The 16,264-nt window shown below is 35.0% G+C and overlaps 1 protein-coding gene and 1 non-coding gene across 9 annotated transcripts in view; both read right to left on the bottom strand.

The window, feature by feature from the left end:
• CCAR1 (cell division cycle and apoptosis regulator 1) overlaps positions 1 to 16,264 on the bottom strand; it is a 62,324-nt gene that overhangs the window by 22,109 nt on the left and 23,951 nt on the right. For 5 of the 8 annotated variants that reach the window (XM_043596493.1, XM_043596496.1, XM_043596492.1 and 2 more), the window contains 11 exons: positions 15,752 to 15,945; positions 14,509 to 14,623; positions 14,201 to 14,393; positions 11,113 to 11,242; positions 10,711 to 10,872; positions 7,586 to 7,811; positions 6,892 to 7,005; positions 6,159 to 6,325; positions 5,209 to 5,419; positions 4,309 to 4,392; positions 1,781 to 1,966 (listed from right to left, as the gene is read on the bottom strand). In XM_043596493.1, the coding sequence (XP_043452428.1) occupies positions 1,781 to 1,966; positions 4,309 to 4,392; positions 5,209 to 5,419; positions 6,159 to 6,325; positions 6,892 to 7,005; positions 7,586 to 7,811; positions 10,711 to 10,872; positions 11,113 to 11,242; positions 14,201 to 14,393; positions 14,509 to 14,623; positions 15,752 to 15,945 (1,782 nt within the window). The remainder of the gene's footprint in view (positions 1 to 1,780; positions 1,967 to 4,308; positions 4,393 to 5,208; positions 5,420 to 6,158; positions 6,326 to 6,891; positions 7,006 to 7,585; positions 7,812 to 10,710; positions 10,873 to 11,112; positions 11,243 to 14,200; positions 14,394 to 14,508; positions 14,624 to 15,751; positions 15,946 to 16,264) is intronic. The other 3 variants (XM_043596499.1, XM_043596500.1, XM_043596498.1) reach the window with 1 other exon arrangement.
• On the bottom strand, positions 6,457 to 6,521 carry LOC122493627. The gene has a single exon (XR_006299983.1). It is a non-coding gene; the product is annotated as a small nucleolar RNA SNORD98 (small nucleolar RNA).

Here is a 16,264-nt window from a genome sequence, read left to right as displayed (position 1 = left end):
CCTATTCGGGGTCCAGTCAAGTTTCATTCAATACATCCAGTTATCATGTGTTGCTAACCTCTTTTAATGTAAATTGTTTATTTTTATTTAAAGTTTATTTATTTGAGAGACAAAGTGTGGGGGGGGGGGACAGAAAGATAGGGAGAGTGAGAATCCCAAGGAGCCTCCACAGTGCCAAACCAGAGCCCAACATGGGGCTTGAACTTTCAAAACCACGATATCACGACCTGAGCTGAAACCAAGAGTTGGATGCTTAACAAACTGAGGTGCCCCCAATGTAAATCATTTCTTTTTGTCTCTCATGACATAGACATTTCAGAAGTTCAGATAAGCTGCTTTGTGTAACTTTTTACATTCTAAATCTGACTATTCTCTCACAATTAGATTAAGGTAAAAACATTTTTGGCAGGAATACTTCATAAATAATTATGTATAATCCAGAATGCATCACATTAGGAAATACATACTGTTGGTCTGTCCAATTACTGGCATTCTGACATGCTTCTTCTATTGCTCTCTTTCAAATTCAGAAAACAATGGCAGGCTTGTGCATCTAGGAGTTATTGTAAGGGCATAAGATGCAATGCAATCAAACACACAGCTGTAGAAGCAGCAAAATTCTGGGATAAGCACTTCACTCGAACTCAATCTCTGAACTTAATGGCTCTGTCAATCAAATTCTCTCTAAAACACAGGGATAATTTTTTAAAGTTTATTTTTATTTTTGAAAGAGATACAGAGACCAAGTGGGGGGAGGGGCAGAGAGAGAGGTAGACAGAATCCCAAGCAGGCTCCAAGCTATCAGTGCAGAGCCCAATGCGGGGATCGAACTCACAAGCAGTGAGATCACGACCTGAGCTAAAATCAAGTGTTGGATGTTTGACTGAGCCACCCAGGTACCCCTGAATAATTTTTTAAGTAAACTCAATGGCCAATGTGGGGCTCAAACCCATGACCCCAAGGATCAAGAGTCGCATGCTCTGCTGACTGAGCCAGCCAGGCACCCCAAACATATGAATAATTTAGCATTCATTTTTAAAAGGGAAGATTAAAAATACATGATTTGGAAATAACTCAAATTTCTCTTGAGTAGAAAACAAACTGTGATACATTGATACTATGGGATATTATGGGATATTATTAAGCAATACAAAATAACAAATTAGTAATATATACAACAAAATGGGCAAATCTCTAATGCATTTTGCTAAGTTGAAGAGGTCAGACTGTAAATATTATATATAATTCCATTTACATGAAATACTGGAATAGACAAAACTACAGGAAACAGATCAGTGGCTCCCAGAGGCTGGTGTGAGAAGCAGAAGGAGCACATGGAGAGAAGAAAATGCTTACGTAAGGGTAGAGATTTTTAGAGGGTGACAGACCTGTTTTACGTCTTAGTTGTCGTCATGGTTATATAACTATATTGCATTTGTCAAACTGTTCACCAAAAGCGTTGAATTTTACAGTTATGTAGTTGTATTTTTTTTTTTTTAATAAATGTTTATTTAGTTTGAGAGAGAATGTGCACGCAGGCAAGCTTAGGGAAGGGGCAGAGAGAGAAGGAGAGAGAGAGAATCCCAAGCAGGCTCCATGCTGTCAGTGCAGAGCCTGACTTGGGGCTCTATCTCAGGAACCATGAGATCATCACCTGAGCCACAATCAAGAGTCAGACACTTAAGTGACTGAGCCACCCAGGTGGCTTAATAAAAGTACACACGCACATATTTTAAGAATTCCCTATAAACAAGCATTATATTTAATAGTGTATATATACCTCTTTATCATCTTCAGATTTCCTATCATCCTCCTCTTCCTCTTCTTTTTCTGATTTCTCTAATTCCTTTTGTTCTTCTTTTTGCTCTTCTACTTTAAGCTGTTTTGTCAATCGGGCTATTAACTGAGATTTTAATCCTTTGGAACTAAGGGCTCGACTTTCTAATTCTTTTCGAAGGTCATTTACCTAAATATGCAGAACATAAAAAACACAGAAAAAGAAAATGGGATATTGAAATAAGGAACAAACTGCAAATATCTTTAGTTTGATTTCTTAAAATTGCTCAGCTCAGAACATGTTTGTGAAAATGCAAACTGACAGAATATTTTTGGAAAATAATCTGAAACATGTTTTAAGATGCTTAAAAAATTAATTCTCTTTGACACAGTTATTCTAATTTGGGGGAATTAACCCTAAAGAAATATTCTAAACACAGGAAAAACAAAACACTTTACATATTCCTTGTAACAGTCCCTTTCTCAAAAAACTAAAGAATCTAAATATCCAATGAAAGAATAATACCACATCAACTAAATAGAAGAGTATAGAACATTTAAAAATAATTATATGGGAAACACTAATATTAACTGAAAAGGATGAAACTGCAACTTTTTAATACAATGTGATCAGAACCAACCAAGCAAAGTGTGTACCTCTTAAAAAAAAAAAAAATCAACATTTTAACAGTGGTTCTCTTTGAATCATAGGCTTTGGTAACTTTTTTCTTCAATTTTTCATGTATGTACCAATTTTTAAAATAAACATGTGTTATATTTATAATCAAAAGAAATACAAGTTTTAAAATAAGAAACTTAACAGTAAAGTCATCAGTTTGAAAAGAAGTCCTGGGATGCAGGCTTAAACTAATTGACTGTATTTTCTTTCTTTTTTTAATGTTTGTTTATTTTTAATGTTTGACAGAGAGAGACAGACAGACAGACAGACAGACACAGAAACAGCACAAGTGGGGGAGGAGCACAGAATCTGAAACAGCCTCCAGGGTCCAGACTCAGAGCTGTCAGCACAGAGACCATCTGCAAGATCACGACCTGAGCTGAAGTCGGATGTTTAACCGACTGAGTCACCCAGGCGCCCTCTGTTTTTAAATTAATGTTTGAGACAGAGAGACAGAATGCGAATGGGGGAGAGGCAGAGAGAGAGGGAAGCACAGAATCTGAAGCAGGCTCCAAACTGTCAGCACGGAGCCTGACGCGGGGCTCAAACCCATGAGCAATGAGACAATGACCTGAGCTGAAGTTGGACACTTAACGGAATGAACCACCCAGGTGCCCTAATTACCTGTATTTTCTGAATCCACAGTTCTCTATACAAAACCTGATGCTGATCAAGACAACTTGAAGTAATACAAGAATAACAAACATTCTTATGATACATATTTACTTATTAAAAAAGCAATGTGAATTAAAAAAGTATAGTTTCATACAAAGGAAGAAAACCTGCTTTTTGCTGAGAACAAAAATTAACCAAAAGGTCAGCTTTTATGTGTTAAAAATAACAAGATGCAAAAGCAATTTACAATCAGCTTCTGACTTATGTAGAAGTCACATATACAGAATCTATGAAAATATACTCACATTAAAGGCCCAGAGACGAATAAGTGCGGAAAGATAACAGGTCCAAAAACATTGGGGAACAAAGAAAACCTAGTACAGGTTAACCAAAGATTTTCAAAAGAGACTTTTAAATTATTATTTCCTTCCCAGTTCAGATACCTTTTTTTTTTTTTTTTTAAGAGAAAGAGCACGAGTGTGGGGGAAGGGGCAAAAGGAGAGAGAATCTTGAGCAGGCTCCACATTCAGTGGAGCCCGACATGGGGCTCAATCCCATGACTATGGGATCATGACCTAAGCCAAAATCAAGAGTTGGGTGCTCAACTGACTGAGCCACCCAGGCACCCCATATCAATCTACTTACAAATTTTATTTTTAAAAACTAAAATAATCTTGATAATCTTTTCCCAGTTTCTTCCCTTTTCCTTGAATATAAATTACTTAAATATAAAAATTCTGCCTTCTTGGACAGTTCCCCAATCAGAAAATGATGTTGCTTACACTATAGCCAATTGTATATTACATTAAAAAGATACTGGCTGCACTGATTTATAAAGTCACCTTTTGTTAATAGAATTTTTTTAAAAGGTTTTTATTTATTTTTGAGAGAGAAAGACAGAGTGTGAGCAGGGCAGGGGCAAAGAGAGAAGGAGACACAGAATCCGAAGCAGGCTCCAGGCTCTGATCTGTTAGCACAGAGTCGGACATGGGGCTGAACTTGGTGAACCTCAAGGTCATGACCTGAACCGAAGTTGGGCACTTAACCGACTGAGCCACGCAGGCACCCCTGAAGTCACCTTTTATTTAATTATTATACACATGCACATAAATACAATATAGAATATTTATGTAAAATTCATGGATGATTTGGAGTGCCTTTTATCTGATAAAACACTGTCCACATTCTCTGTACCTATTCAGAGACTTAAAATTAAATACCATCAATTTCAAAGTTACCTTCATTGTCTTTGGATCAAGTTTAGACCAATGGGTAGGAGTGGAAATTTCTTTAGCTTCACCATCATCCTTCTCTTCTTCATCCTGATATACAAAGTTAAGAACATAATTACTATTCTGAAACCTTAAAATTATGGTAATTTATTTTTAAAAGTCTGTTGCTGATCTGTGCAAGGTCACAAATGTTTCAGATTGTCTTCTCCTAAAGTTATTATTTAGGCAAGTCCACGTACATACATTCTACCACTTTTAACTGATCACAAAGACACTCATCAGCCAATCAAAGCCAGATCTGTGAAACACAAAAGGGTGATAAATTACAACACAAAGGATATCAGGGATGCACAAACACTGCCGGTCTCCACTAACCACACAGTGTGTGATCTTGCCCCAATTTTCAAGCCACCCAAAGTTAAGACTGATTTAGTCAGACCTTTCAAATGTACCAAAGACGATGCCACATAGCCTGAAATGTCAAATCTCTCAGACTTGTGGTTGTCCAATTTCAAATATCCATGACTAGAACTGATGACCGTGAAAGAGAAAATTTTTTAAATTTTAGAAAATGGCAAAATGTTTAAAATGGCTTAATACTGAAACTTGCTCAACAACTGGTCCCAGATTCCAGCAACTAGACCTATGATAAAAACAAAATTCTGTGCAATTTAAGCACAACTTATTTTCCTTTGAGGTCTCAGCACTCTTAAAGTTAGCATACTAGACAAATTTTTTTTTAAAGAAAAGAAAATAAAACTATACTGCTGAAAGCTGGAGTACCAGTCGCTGTTACCAGTTATGTTCCTCCATGTGTGTTTGTTATGTAGTGTGTGGTGTGCATTTGTGCCTGTGTTCCTGTGCCTGTGAGAAGCGGAAATAGAAAAAGGGATTAGCGTTCAGTGCCTGTTCTCCATCAGCCTCCTTGCGTTCACCCTGAAGCTTCTCGACCAGCTGCTGCTTGTATCCTCGGGAGAGGGTTTCCCACTCTGAGCGGGTGGGAAGGCAATGCCAAACATCCGGGAAAAATAAAACCACTGTCTCCACATGAGCTGGAACTGTACGCCCCTTGTGGGTCTCCTCAGGGCGATGGTAGCGAATCTCTGCAAAACGGTACCTGTTGCAAGGGAAGAAGCATGTTGGAAAAAAAATTCTAAAATACATTTTAAAGACCCTAGTTCACTTGTAGCACATCAAGTAAAGAAATTTTGCTGCAAGAACTTGAGGTTGGTCTAAAGAAAAAAAAAATTATAGAAGCCATAGTTCCTCTTTTGGTACATTTGTACAATATTTTATGGTTAAAAGAATATGTTCCCCAAAGCATTTTCAAGTTTGATTACAATGCTACCCATATTTTAGAGAATACCTGAAGAAGCTGGATAGCTGTTCAGATTTCATGTGCTAAAAAAAGAATGTTCTCAATTAAATCACAAGAAATACACTAAAATACACAAGACAAATAAGCCTCAAGAGAAAATATGGCTGAACAAAAATAATCAGCAACTATATCATTTTATAACAAAAGAATTATAATGAAATGAAGTTCTCTCTTGACGATCTTCTCCAGCTATGCATGAAATGAAAAATATTTTCAACATACATCCAACTTCCAAAGTAAAGCATAACAAAACATTTAAATAATTTTCAGTTTATTTTGATTAGTTCTTAATCCTTTTTCCCCCAAACATTTTGGCACCAAATAAACTTTTGCTACAAATGGGGATTTTCCTTTGAGATTACCTGCATGATCAAGGTTGCTAAAGTAAGGGTGAGGGGATGGGGAGAGGCTGATAGATAAGAACATCTATATAAACTATGAAAAAATATTTCTAATCAAAAAATGAATTAGTACTTACCATTGTGTGCATACACTTAGATCAATGCCTGTCAGAGCCTTACAACAACGAATAGCAGTCTTAATCAACACAGATGGGTCTTTTTCTGGGTCTGGTCCATCCAGCGAAGGAGACCAGTGGCCTCCAATGGCCATGGCTTCATCCTTGCCTTTCATGCCCACTAAAAACTAATTCAAAACAAACAGTCATTTACATATATTATGCAACTTGTCAAATTACAAATAAAATACTTGAAAAGGAAAGGTACAAACCTTTCCAATATCATTTTTACTACCTCTGGTATCTGTCAGTCAAGGAAGAGTTCAGTTCATCGTGTTCCACACTGCATTTCAGCAATGGAATAGGATTTATACATCATAACTCATCCTTCTAAAATATTTCTTCAGATAAAGAATTCTTTAAAGAAACAAGCTAGAATTCACACTTTAACAGCATCCAAAGATACACTAAATCCAATACCACTAAGATTTTACTACGCTTCAAATACAAAACATCAAAATGGTAGCTGAACTAGTGACATACAAATAACATATATCTATAATCTGCAATGAGAAAAACATCCATATCATTAAATTTTAAGTGCCATCATACAAAAATTAAACTAATCAGCAAGCTAAAAATGTAGTGTTTTAAAATTATGTATATACACGCGCGCGCACACACACACACACACAAAATCAGAAATAAGCAAAGGAAGTATACACCTGAGGTTAAAATAAATGTTTCATTTTACCTTAACAAGTCTAGCAGGATGTTGAAATCCATCTCGAAGTTCTTGTGGGTCTTCGGCAAGAGCACATGACTTATGATACAAATCTTCCATACTAGGACTAGCCATCAGCATTACCTATTATAGTCAAATAATTCAATCCTGTCAAAAGTCTAAAGTAATGTAAAAAAATGAGAAGCACTACTAATTATCCTTACATATTTGATATCCACAATTTTTACAAAAATGGAAAGTAAAATGCTATGGCAGAAACGGCATTAGATATTGTATAATGATAGAGTTTTAACTTTTCAAGAAATGCTTTTTGATTAATGTGCTAAAAATAACCAAAAACTGTGAGACCATAAACAATATACAGAATGTTACCCTGAAGACTAACCTATAGGGCATACACCAACATTATGTTTTATCAGAGGATACCAGAAGTTACAGAACATTCTAAAAAGCTCAATAAAATCAACTTCATCTTCAGAATTTTATAAGTTTCAAAATGTTAAAACAATAACCATAAATTTTAAGAGGTAAGGCAAAGAGAGGTTAAATTAAATTATTTAAGTAACCAAAACAAAATTAGGCAGACAAGAAAAAAATAGCTATTCAGGTCTTAAACCTAACAACCACTTTATGAAGATTAATTCCACATTCTTAATATGAATAACTGCTCAGAAATTTTAGCTGTATATCACATAATACAAACCTTTGCACTGTATAAATGGTCAGCATCTGGCGGATCAAGAACGGCCATATTTTTTTCTAAGGACTCTACTTCTCTGTGCATTACATAGAAATTGCAGTAATTTCCCAGCTGAAATGGTCTTGACAAAGGGAAAGCATCCACCCATGTAAACTGAGCATCAAAAAAGTCACTAGGTATATATAAATTCTGATAACGGCGCCTTAGTTCCATCATGTCACAACTAGGACTGAAAAACAGACATAAGTAGTGAATAAATAGCCTTAATATCAAAAATTATACAAACATCTACTCCATACTGAATCTAAATATACAACCTGACAGTTAAAAGGCAGCTGAAAATGGTCAGAGTCAATTATTAATGGGTTACAGAGTTGCACAGAGGCATAGGAGAACCTCATTTTCAAATTTATTTACTTACAGTTTAAAGAAATAACTGGTATCTAAATGTTACCTTTATTTCTTTGCTTTTTGTGTGTAGCTTAAAATTCATTAGAGACCCTTTGAAATAACTTCAACTCCACCTCCAGAGAAAATATGAACAAAAAGCAGTTCTGCCTTAGTTGAAACTGCATTTTTGAGAAAATTATAATTCACATAGAATGGATAAAAAGAAGGGACAAGAGAGGTACCAAATAATGAGTACTCTTCAATCTGGTTCATATAGTATAAAAATTAAAAAAACCTTCATTTTATAAAAAGATCCTAGATCAAGCATATTTACATTCATAATTAAGCACAATAATCCACATGAAAGCTAAATCCAATGTTTTTTTGGATTATCCACATTTCTCTGTATTAATGGCAATGATCCATACCTGAGTGTTTATTAGGAAAAGAGGATAAATTTCTTGCCTTTTAAATCTGGCATAATGATTTTTTTTTTAAGTTTATTTATTTTGAGAGGGTGGCACACTGATTTTTTTTAAAGGATGATTTCCTTTTTCCTAAGAAGCAGAACTTGTAAAGGAAAGGAACTCAAAGGTAAACCAGTCTGGTAAAAGAACAAAGAATTTCTATTAAAAGCATAAAAAGTGTGGAAAAGAATAATTTGTAAGCTGAAAAGCTCACTATATTATCTTTTTTATTAAAAAAAATTTTTTTTTAATCTTTATTTATTTTTGAGAGACACAGTACAAGCAAGGGAGGAAGGGTAGAGAGAGGGAGACAAGGAATCCAAAGCAGGCTCCAGGCTCTGAACTGTCAGCACAGAGCCTGACACAGGGCTCAAGCCCACAAACCGTGAGATCATGACCTGAGCTGAAGCTGGATGCATTACTGACTGAGCCACCCCAGCACCCCTTACCTGGTCTTTTTTAAAGGCACCTAACAACAAAGCTAAAAAATATGACCTAATATATTTGTAGGAGTGTCTTTTTATTTGAAGCCTAAAAATAACAAATATATGATAAACTTGTCAGGTGTGGTTGCTGACATAATTATACTTTATTTGTATAAAATTCTGCTGTCAAAATAAGGAAAATGTGAAAAACAGTATTTGAGGTGTTTTTTTTTAAGTGTTGCAAACATAAAGTATGTGTAATAGTTTCTTAGTTTCCCATCACTAGAATTTTTGAAGTTGTTTTTTATCCTGTAAGATTAAAATCTAAAATAAAAGATTAAGTACAAACGAGCCATTTCTTAGCATACAGTCTCTTATAACTGCATTACTACAAAACAATCTTGATTTACACAACTATAGATGAGAAAAGGTGTGCAAATTTTAAAATCATTTTTATTTGTCATAGATTGATTTGATGTTCTGGGAATTTATTTCAAAGTGGTGAAATGACACTGTCAGTGTCTAACTCGGAAGGAGATAGCTGTGATTTTATATCCTATCCATGAACTCTCCCCAAAAAGGAGCATTATAAACTGGAACAGAGGAGTTTAAAAGCAGAGCTCCTCTATTTAATATCTTTGAGACTGGAGAAGTCGGTTACAGTGAATTTCTCAGATGTATGCAGTCTAGACATTTTAAAATATACAAGTAAATAGAGTAGTAAGTAGTACAAATTAGAGTAGTTGCTCATTTGACCACAAGGCTAAATGAACATCAACTACACAACAATTAAGCAAAGTTACTAAGCAAGATTTTTTTTTTGGCACTGAGTTGCGTAAGTAAATTACACTGTTTTTACTCAATCTAGAACTGAATATATAGAAATTTAAACTTTTGATAGACTAGAATTATGAATATTATTCTTTGATAAAATGCAGTTAATACTTTCTCAGGATACTAAAGTAAATACAGTTATCTGTGCCTATGTTCAACAGCTATAAACACTGCTTTCAATGATTCATTTTTCTTACTTTACTGTCAATTTGTTTTCCCCATTTGTTAATTTATCCTATACACAACTGCCAGTCTCAGGGCCTTTGGATAATTCTTCCTTTCCCGTAGGCTAAATTAGTCATTTTGCCAATCTTTTTATGAATTGCAACTTTGTAGCTATCTATTACCTTGTTGGCCACCACATCCCACCATCCATTAAATGCAGAGTATCTACAACTGCCATAGACTGATCAAGTGCTTTAGATACAAGAACTCAATTTAACCTTAGTAATTCTGCTAGTTAACAGAATTTCCATTTTGCAGGTGAAACAGAAAATTTTTTTTTTTTAACATTTATTTATTTTTGAGACAGAGAGAGAGCATGAATGGGGGAGGGTCAGACAGACAGGGAGACACAGAATTCGAAACAGGCTCCAGGCTCTGAGCTGTCAGCACAGAGCCCGCCCAACATGGGGCTCAAACCCACGGACCATGAGATCATGACCTGAGCCGAAGTCGGACGCTTAACCGACTGAGCCACCCAGGCGCCCCAAAACTCAGAAATTCTTGGTAACTCACCCACTCACCACCTGATTCCAAAGGCTGAAAAATCTATTTATGGATACACACACATGTGTATGTTATATGTCTATGAGTGTATATGTAGGTCCATTTTGCTATTATGCCACATTGTCACAGCTAACTTGAAATAACTGGTGCACTGCCGTATTACTTTATCAAACACAATGGAGTATGTAAGAAAAATATCTCTGTATATATAACACACTCTAGTAAATTATACAAAATCAGAAACTGGTAATTCAATGAAACAATTGAGGGGCAAAGAACTTACCAATCTAAAGAAAATTTTGAAAACTGAACTGTGTAACGTGGAACAACACGTCGAACTCTTCGAGGTGATCGTTCTCTCTCTCTTCGAGGAGATCTCTCCCGGGAACGTTTTCTCTGAGGAGATCTTTCTCTGGATCTACGTCTTTCTCTCTCCCTTTCACGACTTGAAACAGAATTTTCTAAAATTACTAATATTTCTGGCATTATTGAAGAGTTCTTCAATAAAATCAATACTTACTACAAGCAAGATTTCAATATACTTTAATAACTTTTAAAAACTATTATAAAACGTGTAAGACAAACTTAGCATTTAACCACTTTTAAATGTACACTTCAGTGGCATTAAGTGCATTCACACTGTGCAACCATCACCACCATCAAACTTATACTTTTAAAAACATACCTTCTATCATCTTTTCTGTTAGGCACTTGATCGCCTCTGTCATTCCTTCCTGAAAATCTGGATGGTGGATCTAATCTCCGTGCTGGTTGTGGCTGTGAAACTATACGGACAGGAGGCTGCAATAAACCAGCTTTAAAAGACACAGAAAAAATATTTTAACTTATATAAAAGCATCACCTAGTTATGTTTTACAAATAGAAAAAGTAAGCTAACTTCTTAAGCTTTGTGGCCAAAAAATTGTAGAGATCATTTATTTGTATATACTTTTTACAACAGTTTAAAAATGCAAAAGCTCAGAGACCATATAAAACCAGCCCATGGACCAAATCCAAGGGCTGTAGTTTGAAATTCTTGATCCACAGACAGTAAACCAGAGTGCTGTACAGTAAGATATTCACAGGGTGCTAAAGTATCAGCCAAAGATTACCCAGAGAAAAAGCTCCTTATAATGGAGAGATCTATGGCCACCACTTGGACCAAGTAATCAAATTTAGCATCAATTAATACAAGAATCTGACATGTGCCTCCTAGTATGATGCAATATGAATTACAAAACATCATTTATGATGTGTTCTTGCCAAAGCCTTCAGATTTAATTCTAGTTCATAGTTTATATGACGGATAGCGGAACAAGGTAAAAATATTGCAAGGAATCCCAGCAAATACAGAATACAACATTCCAAAAGAATCTATAAGTCAACAAGCCTACTCTCTTCAAAAAGTCAATGTCATAAAGGAAGAAAGGAAAAGTGGGAAACTATTCTAGAATAAAAAAAACTAAAGTAACATAACCAAATACAATGGATAAAAGCTGACTGGCTTTTTGTTTTTCACTTTTGTTTAGGAAATAAAAATAACCTTGAAAAACATCTAGGAGACAAATGGGGGGATATGAATATATTGAGAATATGTAAATATATTCTTAGATATGTCTAAGATATAAATATATTCTTAGATATAACAGACTGTAGTTATTAGAAAAATGGTCTCTTTGAGGAAGGGCATGCTTAAGTACATAGGGATGAAATGTCACTGTCTGCTAATTACTTTAAATGATTAAGCAAAAACTATTTGTATGTACACATGTAAAACACAAAGTAAAATGTTAAAAATTTTTACAAGGTTGTAAGTATGTAAGTGATCACTATACTGTTCTTTTGACATTTTTGAATGCTTGAAAATTTTCATGGTAAAAACTGGAGGAAAAATTAGCTAACTTATGTTTCTTATAATAAGGAATCCTAGTTCCCAATGGACAATTCCCTACCCTTCTGCCAACACATCAACTCCTCTGAAATCCTCATCCTACCACACCACTTTTCACTCTTCTTTTAAGATTTTAAGCAATCTCTATACCCAACATGGGCCTCGAAATCACAACACTAGAGTTGCAAGCTCCTTCAACTGAGCCAGCCAGGTGCCCCTATTTTTCTCTCTTCTATTTTTTCTACCCTACTCATTGCTTCTCTAAGTCATCCACCAAATTCATGGGACTTAGCTGCCTTCATCCCTCCCACAGAGGCCATTCTCTCTTCTTGACACAATGACAAGGAAAAAGTGGTATTCAAGTCCCAGCTCACAAACAGAAAACAAAACCTCTTAGGAAAAACATGAAAAGGAAAAAAAATATATTAGAAATCACATGACTGGGGTGCCTGGCTGGCTCAGATGGAAGAGCATCCTGATTCTTGACCTCAGGGTCATGAGTTCAAGGTCCACATCAGGTGTAGAGATCCCAGCTCACAAACAGAAAACAAAACCTCTTAGGAAAAACATGAAAAGGAAAAAAAAAAATATTAGAAATCACATGACTGGGGTGCCTGGCTGGCTCAGATGGAAGAGCATCCTGATTCTTGACCTCAGGGTCATGAGTTCAAGGTCCACATCAGGTGTAGAGATTACTTAAAAATAAATAAAATTTTAAAAAATAAGTAATGAAACTTTAAAAATTATTTTTAAAATTAAATAAAAATTTAAAAAAAAAGAGAATTCACAGGACTACTAATCAAATATCTGGAAGAACCAAGAGCTTGGAAATGGTCTCACATTACCTAGTAAGTTTAAGTCACACAAACCCTCAGACCCCGCAATGCCACCTGAAGGTATATGCCCTGGACACATATATGAAGAGAAACCTAGGCACATTCCCCTGAGACACATATGTGAGGACATTTATAACAGAATTTTCCAAAACCAAAAACTAGAAACAATCCAAACGTTTACCAAAGAACAGATAAACTATACAATATTCATACATATAATATTTTCTAATGATAAAAATGAAGAATAACCCACATGGAAAAAAAGTATAAGAAACTGTCACAACATAATATTGAATAAAGTAAGTCTTACACAACAGATTACATAAATGGAATCACACACTATGTAAAATTCAAAAACAAAGCTAAACTGTATTATGCGGACATCCATAGTTTAGAGAGTAAAACTATTAAAAAAGAGTAAACTAACAATTTTAACTTTTTACCCAAGTAGTGATTGCGCAGGTATTCATCTAAGAACTCATTACATTATAATCTCTTTAATAATTGTAAGTGTGTCATAATTTATAATAAAAGAGAAATTGCCACAATTACACTTTAAGAAAATACCAATTAAGTAGGCTTCTGTTAAGCCAAGGCTATCTTTGTTAACACTGGTTCAGTAAAAAACTGTCCAGAGCTTCAAATAATTAATTTGCAAAGGAAAAATGTAAAACACGGCTCATTTCATGCACTAGAGTTCAACAAAGTACTACCACTAGACAATATATATATATAATGTTATGTTTATATGACACTTTCTTCCATTACAGATAAAATACCAATGAAGGGACAAGGGATTAATAACTCTAATATTTATGTCAAGTTCACAAAGAGCAGGTCTTCCTATAAAAGCAACAAAATAAAAATACTTCCAAAGAGGTATAAAATACAAGCGGTCTACATAAGATACTTACACTTCCTTTCAAGTATTCTGGAAATCCCTGCCTTTTTTACAATTAAAAGCATCTTCTCATTATTTTAACAACTAAAAAGCTGTAAAAGTTATATATTAGTCTGAAACAGAAAAGATACACTGCATGTAATACCTTTCTGCTGTGGCTGCTGTAATAAAGGCTGTGGCTGAGTCTGCAATAATGGTGTAATAGAAGCTGCTGAAATCTGTGCCTGCAGCAGTGACTGGGGCTGAGGCTGAGCCTGAACACCAAATGTCGTCTGTGGTGCAATTGGCTGAAGTACAGCAGGAGGAGTCTTGAGTAAAGGTTGAGTTTGGGATTGATTCTTAACAAAAATAAAAAAATAAAATAAAAATTTTTTAAATGAAGAAAAAAAACTTCAATTATTAGAAGACTGAATCACCAAGTTTCTGTAATACTTAACTCAGTATTTTATATACCTGGTTTGGTAGCGTCTGAATTCTTTGTGCATTCCATTTAAAAGGCATATTGGGATTATATGTAGCTTCAACCAATACTCTGTCACCCACTTGGGGGGTTTTCCCTTTGACAGCACTGGAAAAAAAATTGTTAAATATAAATGCAATTAAAAGATTCCTCCAAAAATTATTTACATTTGTAGTATTTTAACTAAAGTAAACTATCTGAAATGGAAGTCTAAAAAGCTCTTAAAAAGTCTACTTTTTGTCTGCTACTCCTACAGTGATTTGAGTACTGATCATGTTTCACCCTCCCTGTAAAAACACAGGGTTTGAAATGGAAGAAAATAATTTCCACCTCATTTTCTCCATTTTCTCCCAATATTGTGTCCTTCCTTCTACAGCACATTCTACCTTTTATAGCCCAAGAGTAAGATTTCCTTTGGGCTGTGGAGAGATAAATGAGGTGGAAAATAGGAGACCCATTTTTTTTAATGTCATACAGCAATTACATTTCCCAAAAAAGTACCTCTAAGGCAATTCATTAAGAATATATTTGAGATATCCATGGAAAATCTTATTTCATGCAACCACCATCACACTAAAAAATATTATTTTGAATAGGTTAGTCACTAATCAATCAATTTGATTCGCTAATTTTTCAGTTGAAAATGTTTTAGTATATATTGTCATTAGATATGTCAAATAGAAGATTAATTTTAAAAGGTATAGGACTAATTAAATCTCTAATCCTATTTTAAGTCTGCCCATGAAGAGTTGGAAAATAAACTCACTCCTATAAAACATGTATAAAGAATTCACCATTAACTACTTTGTTCAGTAACCAGAAGATAGCTTCATTCATATTCTCCATCAAAAAAGGCCAGATACAAATATAATAAAAGCTGAATGACTAAAACAAAAACTTAGAACTAAACCACGATCCTCTGCCGTAATTAAGCCTTATCAATATACTTCATGCTAAATACAAGAAGGCTGGGGCGCCTGGGTGGTTCAGTAGGCTAAGCATCCAACTCTCGATTTCGCTTCAGGCCATAATCTCACAAAATATGAGTTCAAGTTCTGCAAGGGGCTCTGCCCTGATGGTACAAGAGCCTGCTTGGGATACTCTCTCGCTCACCACTCTCTGCTCCTCCCCCACTCACTTGTGTGCACAGGCACATACGCACTCTCTCAAACAAACAAACAAACAAACAAACAAATAAATAAATACAAGAAGGCATTTGTCAAAACCTAAGTTTACCTAAGCTGAAAGAATACATCTTCATCCACAAATCCGAACGTATCATGTAGTTTTGTGACTACACCTGTAAAAACACGCTGTTTTTGAGGTTGGGTTTGTTGCTGACTGGACCTAGGTGTTGGATATGATACAGTTATCTGTGCTGCAGGCTGAGGAGTAGACAGGCTAAGGCTTGTAGGCAGTGCAACAGCTGGCTATAAAACAAAATCAACATCAAATTAAGCTAATGATTTGAAATACTCTAGAAATTAAAAATGACTACTCAAAACTAAAAATGCTAAAAATAACTTAGTTGAAGTTAGGAAATACACATGTACACCTTGAAGATAAGATAAATATTTAAAAAAATCTACCTCAACATTAAATTCTCTCAAATGAATGTTTTCACAGATCATTCCAAGAAAAGAAGATACCATAGTGAAACAAGTTTTAAAAATACTGCATATTTTAGGGGTGCCTGGCTGGCTCAGCTGGTGGAGTGTGTGACTCTTGGTCTCCGGGTTATAGGTTCAA

The sequence above is a fragment of the Prionailurus bengalensis genome, chromosome D2 (genome assembly GCF_016509475.1).
Source record: "Prionailurus bengalensis isolate Pbe53 chromosome D2, Fcat_Pben_1.1_paternal_pri, whole genome shotgun sequence".
Lineage (NCBI taxonomy): Eukaryota > Metazoa > Chordata > Mammalia > Carnivora > Felidae > Prionailurus > Prionailurus bengalensis.
Note: the sequence above shows the minus strand (reverse complement) of the source record. Positions and strands in the feature narration are given on the sequence as shown.